Genomic DNA, 8,581 nt, shown 5'->3' with positions numbered 1-8,581 from the left:
AATCGGTGCCTCATAAGTGCAGAATTAATTCTACTCTGGATGGAGTCAAAAAACTGTTAGAGTCAAAATCGAGTGTAAAAACTAAGTGTCAAGGAATCAGATCTGTAAGTGTCACATGCAGCATCTTTAACTCTTTTACTTTTAAGTGGTTGTATGATATCTCCTGTTAGTAAGACTAAAACTAGCATTATTTTTGTTAAACAGCAGAAAGATGTAGGTGAACGGTTTATGTTTGCTAAGCTAAGGAACAGATCGGCCGATACAGGTTGTCTTGCATGGAGACTGAAGACAGTCCAACTCAACACCTATGATGGCTCACGTGAGCTTCCAGGCCTCATTTCCAGACTGAGAAGTAATACTGTAATGAAAATGAGAGAGCATACATTGTTTCATATGGCTGTATGTTTTAAAAAGTGTTTTAAACGATTATGTGGTGCACGTTTTAAAATAAATGTTTTTTAATCAAACATGATCTTTTTGAGTGTATTTTTTTTAAGTAATTCATTAAAGCAATGTTTACACCTCAGTGTTAATATGGGGGTAACACTTTTAATAAATACTCTGAAAGAGTGAATTTCTAACACTACATTGCAGTGTTGAGCAGAAGTGACACTGGTCAGTGTTACCTGGTGTTAAATGTTAACTCCAAAAAGAGTCAATAGTAACACTTAGTTAGTGTCTCAAAAGAGAGTTAAATTAACACTTTGTGGTGTGGACCCATATAGACACTTTGAAAGTGTTAATATTAACTCTGATAGTGTTCATTTGAGTATGTTGATTTCTTAAAGTACAAACTTGATTTCACTTTGAAAATGTTCAGTGCTGAAATGGACCCTGGGATCGTTCTGGATCCATGTGGGTCTGATGTGTTCACATCCTGAATAATGCTCGTTGATGTTTCCATCTTCTGAGCGCTTCAAACCGTCCGTGTGACGTGACAAGGCAAGTTTATTTATGTTGCACAAGACATCAAAAAGCATCGTGACAGAGGAAAGAAAAGAAACATTCAAATAGAACATTTAAAAATCACTGAAATTATTAAAACTGAAAATATGTTCAAATAAGAATAATCCAAATGAAATGAATTTAAATAAATAAAGTCTAAATATAAACAGAGTTAAAAGTTACAGTTCAGAGTTAAAGTTTAAAATCTTATTAAAGCTGTTTAATCTGTTTGATCTGAGAGGGCTTCAGTCTCGTCTGGATCGCCCGTGGGACATCTTAAATCTTTGTCATTCGGTTGCTCGGTTGCTCATTCGGTTTACCATCTCAATTCTCTCCTCTTGCTCCTGTGTCGTTTCGGTTGTTTTCCTGGTTTCTGTGGAGAGAGAACGAGAGAAGAGTTTATGAAATACCCCCCTAAAGAAGTCAGCCGTACTTTCAGTTCGGCTCCGTCAGTAATCCTGTGAATAAGATTCTCTTTATTTCTTTGAATGATTTTAAAAGTGACTTCTTCTTCGTCACGATCATCCGTCTCATCAGAAAGCTCCTGAGATCCAGAGACCGATCAAATGAAGTGTGAAGCTTTGACTTTCAAAAGAAAAAAAATCAAAGCTTGACTTACTTTTACATTTCCACCGTATAAATATGCCTACAGCAACACCAACCACGAAAACGACACCAACAACGACACCAACAACGACACCAACAACGACACCAACAACGACATAGATGAGACCCTGGAGGAAACAGGAGGGAGAAGAAGTTCAGGTTTGTTGTTCACTGTTTGGACTCTTTCATTTCTAACATTTCATTCTTAACAGCCTCTTTTGATATCAGAACAATAATCTCTGAGCGAGCATCACACACTCCCTCACCTGTCAGGTCACTTCCTGTTTGAGGATGGCGCTCTATCTGTTTTTTAGCTCTAGCAGAACCGTTTGTCTCTGTCCTGATCTTCAGGGCCCGGCTGATCAAAAGGGTTTTTATACAGATAAAAAGGATCCAGATTTGGTAACCCACTTTTCTTTTCTACTGAGGGTCAGCTAATCCAGCTCCCGTTTGACCCGGTTGTTAATAGAAAAACCAGATTAGATCAACCTGGTCCCTGTTCTGACTGAGACTACAGGGAGACACTGAGGAGGACTTTCTACGGTGAGCCTTAAGGGACAAAAATATCACCAGATTAACTCTCGTATACTCACCGTCTTCTGGTCTGGCTCTGTTGGTGGGCTTGTCATCTGTTGGAAAATAAAATATGATATAATAACAAACTTGTTATCTTTTTATCACTAATCACCACGTGGTTCTCCTGTGATGTGTGTACAGCTGCTCATGGCTGTTCTCACGTACCCAGTGGGGCAGAGCGCTCGACGTCCAACAAAGCAAAACAGTGGCGCTGACTAAACACAGTGCGCACTGAGTATGTGGAATTGGGCAGTTCCTGCAGGGGGCGCTGGAGTCCCATCGATGGCGGTCTCCATGCTGGAAATGCTGTCTCAGTCTAACTTTCAGTCAACCTAACGACAGGCTGAGAGCTGGAGCTGAGGCGGGTTTTAAACCTCCTGACAAACCGTTACACCGCGCCCACCTGTCAATCAGGTCAGCTACACGCCTTATTGTGAATAACTCTTATCCTTCATCAAATCAAAACTGATGAGTCATCAAAACATTCACCCCCCGTACAGTGTGTGTCCATCCAGACATGAGCTAATCACACCTATTTGTTTTTTTGAACCAGGCTGTAAACATGTTCATCTCTGCTGTAAAAACAGGCTTTTTAGAATGGGTGTGTATGTGACTTCCTGTGTTTCTGCAGCAAGCCTCTAGTGGACACTTGAGGAACTGCAGGATTTTAACACTTCAGCATCGACTTCATGTTTCAACACTGGAGGTTACTGCTTGGTAATAACAGAGGTGACCTGACAATGCAAACTTTCAGTTGAATGTTCATCTCCACTGACTCTGAATCGTGTGTTTGTTATTTTAACCTCGGGATGCTCTGAGTTCTGTTCACCGGCTGGTTCTTAACTCGACGTCATAAACTTCAGAAAAGACAACATTCACTTGATTTACATACCCTGGTCTGTTTTGGGTTCTCTTTCTCTCCGGGCCGCTCTGTCTGTTAAAATAAAAACATTGTAATTATTTATGACCTCTGTCGACAAACAATGGAAACATAAATGAAAGGAACTAAAGACATTTACTCACCACACCTTCCCTCAGACTTTTACTCTCCCTCCTCGCCACACCTGTTCAAACATGGCGTGTTGTCGTAAATGTGTCATTAAAGGCTAAACGTTACATTCATGTGATGTTGAAGTAGGTAAGCTGTACTCACAGAGATAAATGGAGCGTTCTTTTTGTAATTCATCGTTTTTTACAGTGCAGGTGTAATTTCCAGAATCCTGTTCAGTTACGTTGTTGAGTTGTAGTGAAACGTTTCCTGCAGCCATTTCATCTTTAAACATGGACGTTCTACCTGTGAAGTTCTTGTCCTGATTCAAAAAATAATCTTTACTTCTGTAAGTGTGAACATACTCTCCGTTGCGTTTCCATGACACCATTAGATTAGATATGTCCAACAGGGTCTGGAGGTGGACGGGGAGAACAACAGTGTCCCCGACTGCGGCACGAATTAAGCATCCTGCAGAAACAAGACATTACATTTAAACTTCCCGTCACAACATCAAGACACTTGTGGAGCGCTGTGTCAAAATACAAAATACTGTAAATATGAACAGACGACGCCTGAGTGACGTCATCGTCTGTTCCTGCAGGGGGCTCGGAGGCTGTTGGAAATGCTGTCTCAGTCTAACTTTCAGTCAACAGGCTGAGGGCGCGGTCACACTGGCCATCCGTACCGTGCCCAAACACTCTTCAACCCTAAAGTCCAGTTTGTTTGGCCAGTGTGACCGCTCCGTATCGTGCTCAGGCACGGTACACTTCATGCACGAGCACAAGCACGCAGGTAAACAACGCTGACAGCCTTCATTCTGGAGAAATCCAGAGTTTCATGTCTGTATCTGATTAACATGACTCAATATAAGACACAAAGTAGCTGTCATGTTCTGTGTTGTTCTCCGATGTGCAGACGCAGACTCAACTGCGCGTCCCTTTACTTCTTTTTTCACGATTGGTCCTTTGTAGTGTGACCGCCGTGCCGGCCAGCGTGGGAATGGCGCAGCGGGGGGGCCAATCGTGCTTGAGTACGACACGGTACGGATGGCCAGTGTGACCGCGCCCTGAGACACCTTAGAATCCCCCAGGAGGTGAGGGGGGGGGACGTCGGGTATGACTAGCTTAGCCTTCTGCCCCCCCCAACTCGGCCCTGGTTTAGCAGAAGAGACTGGACGGATTGATGAATGGATCATTTGCAGCCGCTGGATGTGTCTTGGTTCAGTACATCCCCCTGAGGAGCGTCTGTTCATCTGTTCGTGGTGAGTCTCAGTTCAAACTGTAAATAGTAAGTCACACAGAGGCTTCACTCTGGATTACTTCAGTGGCATGCGCCCCCAAAAAAACTGTTTTGTTCTGCATACACCAAAGTCTCCAGATACGTTATTGGTCAACACTACATGGACTACAAACCAATAGAAATGGAAAGCAAAACACTTCCCACACTAAAATCCAGACCCCCACCGAGTAGAATTTCAAGTCACCTCTCTCTGCCGCTGAGCGTTTACACCTGTTGAAGCCTTCGTCAGCTGCCGTATCTTTTAAGAAACTGGCAGAATACTCTGGTGTATGAAGTTGTTCTTCTTTGTTGGAGCAGTGAAGTGTCACGGGTAAGGCTGGGCTCTCCAAGATCACATCCCTGTCTGAAAAAAAAGGCAAAGTCCAAGTTAAGAAAAACCAAACAGACAAAAAAAACGAGTACTTACCCATATTTGGTATATTTGGTATTACCTGCCACTGTGATGTTGACAACGTTGCTGCACTCCCCGTCCTCCGACTCACACCAGTATGCTCCGGTGTCAGATTTGTCGGGGTACTGAGTGGAGCAGGAGGACTTACCCAGGATGCCCCAGGACTCACACGGCTCAGAGCGGCTGAAGGAAGTGTTTCTTTTCACTGTCCAGCTGCTGGTGTTGGCCGCCACCTCACACTTTATGGAGAAGCCTTCAAACTGGAAGAGCTGCAATCTGTCAGGAGTGACTCTCAGCGTGGCTGCAGAAAGTCAGGATGAGTTGGGTCAATCGCCCGTGTCCTTCATTGTTGTGTTAGCATGCTAATGCTAGCGATCTTTATTATGCTCGTATCTTCACACTGCATGTAAATTTACCTGAAATGAGCGTGATCTAGAAACACAGTTAAGCAGTGAGTACAGTATGTTATTCTTCTTTTCTCTAGTCCCTCAATTAAACAACTTTTATACACGAGGGGAGGAGTCAGCCGGCCGTCCGGGCGATGTAAACAAACTGAAGATAGGACTCTGAAAACATCACAGACAGTGGGACTCGGGTGTTACACCCATTGTAGACAGTCATGACTCACAGAGTTATTTTCAGAGGAGATACTTGATTTCTACATTTAAGTGTGAAAAATCACATATAAAGACTTTAAGATCTTCTTCAACTTTTGTTTGAAGGTGTCCTTAAAGGAAGAATATGCAACTTTTTGATCCAGTAGATGTCGCCCTTGAGCTCCAGCATGAAACCCAAACAAACTGCTGTTTGGCCACGCCTCCTCCAGAGACACACCTCCAACCCTCCTCCCTTCACATTTGCAAAAAGAAGTTTAGCGCAAGCAGTGTCCCTTTTTCCATTCTCTTTGGAAAAACACCTGTAGCTTAGAGCAGACTTCTCTGGCTGGAGGAGTGCTACTGGTGCACTGACTTATGCAGGTCTAAAGTGTGATGTGTGCACAAACACACACACACACACATAAATATCCATTATTTACGTCTTCTATCTTCACCATCATATGTACTTTATAACACAAGACATTCACAACATTAGCTTATGTTTTTAATAACACAAAAGGAAGATTTATACTCAGAGTAAAAATGTCATGTCCTTATAAAAGTGCATGCAAACTCCTGCAGAGTCCACCAACTACAAAATGACATGAAGTGACCATGTTTTTCAGTTAGATCATAAGTTTCACCTGATGATGTGAATTAGAGCCCGACCAATTTATCATCCAGCCGATAATATCAGCCGATATCATCTTATCCAGTTACTATCGGTATCAGCTAATTTTATCTCAGATACGTCCAGATACTTATTATTTATTCACCAGTCAAAGAGCATTTCATGTGAGTATCATTGAATTACACTAGCAGTTCTCTTTCACCAGCAGAGGGCGCTGTATGGATTACAACAAGCATCATCACTCTCCAGAGTGTCAAGTGGTGATGCTTGTAGATGTGCAGTTATTTTCCAGTTGAGTGACCATCTTGTCTTCCATTTATATTGTTTCCTCCAGTGTTGCATAACTGCATTTGAGGGATAAAAAAAAAAGAGTGTAAATCCATATCTATCTATCTCTAAAGAACGAACATAGATCAAAGAAAGATATCGGCCGATTTATCGGTATCAGATTTTTTTCTGGTATCGGCCAAAAAGGGCACATATCAGTCGGGCCCCTAATATGTACCACCTGTCATTTGAATGAACTATAATGAAAACACGATCAATATTAGCCTAGGGAACAAAATAATCATGAAGCAACTCCTTTTCAGAAAGCTTCAGTGGATTTTGAAGTCAGGCAATCTGATTCCTTCGCACGACGTACATGCACAGTTAAGTGTTTGATGACTTCATTTGAGAGATCAACTCAATAAATGTGTTTATCATATACGGATCTATGAAAGATATCGGCCTATAAATCGGTAGCGGATTTTTTCCTTTTCCCAATATCGACATCAGTATCGGCCCCAAAATCTCATATCGGTCATGCCCTATGTATAAAATGTACTGTAGGAGTCATTTTGTGTTTATCGTTGGCATGTTGTATAGATTCGATTCAATTTATCTGAGCATATTATTTTCCACTAGTGACACTGAATGCACAGAGGCGTGTATATATAGTAGCACATGTGACAGGAAAGGGAAGGCACAGGAAGGGGGAGCACAGACAGTTCTCACCAGACCAATACTCAGACAAACTACAATCCATTCATTCTACTGGCTACGCTTCACTGGAAATGGTTTGTTTGTTGTTCTAATATCTCCATCAAGTCACTTCAATAAACCTTCAACTCAACTTTAATAATGGCTGGAAAATCATTGTTTGCATCTGCGTAAGACTTCACCCCTACCTGAGTATTAATGGCAATAAATGGAGCAAAGGAAAAAATTAGAAAATTGCCATTACATGTACAATTGAAAGTACTAACAAAAGACAATCCGCTACATTGATGTGTAAAGTTTTTTGGTTCTAGGGGCGTCCCTGGCCACTCCTCTGGACGCGCCCCTGGCTCAGAGGTTTAATTATACAGTCGATGTTCTTTTTCACATTAATCATGTTGATCACATCGCTGCAGGTGAAAGTCTTACTGTTGGACGAAACACGGATAGCAACATGTTTGTAGTTCTTGTTTGTCCGGTTTCTTGTCTCGACACGTCTTTGAATAATTACGATGGAGAGGGGAAAAAACAAAGTTTCGATCTGTCAATTATAGACCGAAAAGAAAAGGCCGATCAAACATGAAACACCTGTAGACAGCAGGAGAAAGTGTCTCTATTCATTTATTTAAATGATGAGGAACACTCACCTGAACTCTCAGCTGAACTCTCAGCTGAACTCTCAGCTGAACTCGGAGGAGCCACACGGAGCGCATAAACAGCCACAGCCAAAAGCTTTAAGAACATCATCGTCTCTGGATTCAAAACAGGACTTTTCAGTAAATGATCTCACTTATTAATAATGATTTAAAGAGAGAAATCAATGAAGGCGCGGCTCAGGTGTTCGTGGGCAGACTAATCCCTCACGGTGAACTGAAGATAGTACTTTCGATTTCGGCCGTTATCACCTTTATCTGATGACGACACGGGAAAGACCAAATATAGAAACAGGTGTTTCAGTGTTTGTTATTCTACTCAGCTTATTCTGTCAGCTCCTTCGTGATTGAGCTCTCTCTTGGTTTTGCTCTCTCCACAGGAAGCTCACGTGTTGTGATACAGGACGAAGTAAAACTTTTATAAACGAGAGTCTTGTTGTAATGCTCGGAGCACCCGAAGGCTTAATTTAAAAGTCTCTCTCTCTCTCTCTCTCTCTCTCTCTCTCCCTCCCTCCCTCCCTCTCTCTCCCTCTCTCCCTCTCTCTCTCCCTCTCTCTCTCGCTGATTCACTTTATCTGTTAAATAAGTACAAGTACACAACAAACACAACTCTAAAGACAGAGAAGTGATGTTCACAAACATTAACTATTAATCAGTGACAGAAAAACTGAGCAAAAAAAGAGAGAGAGGGAGAGAGAGAGAGATTTAGATTTTTAAACAGACCTTTATTTTTCAGTCTTCTTACTGTTCAACAATAATATACATTCCTAAAATTCACAGATGACATTCACAAAATAAACAGATGTTACATCAGCACATGCCCATGAACTAACTGATCGTGCTCTACAGAGCACAGCACACTGTCATGAGTCCACACTGACTGGAAAGTCTCCAGGTCCTGATTTGCTCTGTAGA

The 8,581-nt window shown here is 42.0% G+C and overlaps 1 protein-coding gene across 1 annotated transcript; it reads right to left on the bottom strand.

The window, feature by feature from the left end:
* Window positions 1-930: 930 nt before the first annotated feature.
* Window positions 931-7,900, bottom strand: LOC136176980 (CXADR-like membrane protein). Its single transcript, XM_065950455.1, has 9 exons — window positions 7,661-7,900; window positions 4,849-5,109; window positions 4,602-4,760; window positions 3,281-3,586; window positions 3,151-3,191; window positions 3,020-3,061; window positions 2,145-2,180; window positions 1,565-1,679; window positions 931-1,318 (listed from the first exon to the last, which is right to left on the bottom strand). Exons 1-9 carry the CDS (start codon window positions 7,758-7,760, stop codon window positions 1,233-1,235), a joined length of 1,146 nt encoding a protein of 381 aa, XP_065806527.1. The 5' UTR covers window positions 7,761-7,900; the 3' UTR covers window positions 931-1,232.
* Window positions 7,901-8,581: the final 681 nt, after the last annotated feature.

Source organism: Labrus bergylta, chromosome 22, assembly GCF_963930695.1.
Source record: "Labrus bergylta chromosome 22, fLabBer1.1, whole genome shotgun sequence".
In the NCBI taxonomy this organism is placed as follows: Eukaryota; Metazoa; Chordata; class Actinopteri; order Labriformes; family Labridae; genus Labrus; species Labrus bergylta.
Note: the sequence above shows the minus strand (reverse complement) of the source record. Positions and strands in the feature narration are given on the sequence as shown.

Bases quoted from the DNA above. Each gene is read 5' to 3' on its own strand.
- LOC136176980 (XM_065950455.1), bottom strand. From the start codon at position 7,760: ATGATGTTCTTAAAGCTTTTGGCTGTGGCTGTTTATGCGCTCCGTGTG. The intron at 1,680-2,144 runs GTGAGTATACGA...TGTTTCCTCCAG, and splicing joins CAGAGCCAGACCAGAAGACG to GGTCTCATCTATGTCGTTGT. The intron at 1,319-1,564 runs GTAAGTCAAGCT...CTCTCTCCACAG, and splicing joins TATACGGTGGAAATGTAAAA to AAACCAGGAAAACAACCGAA.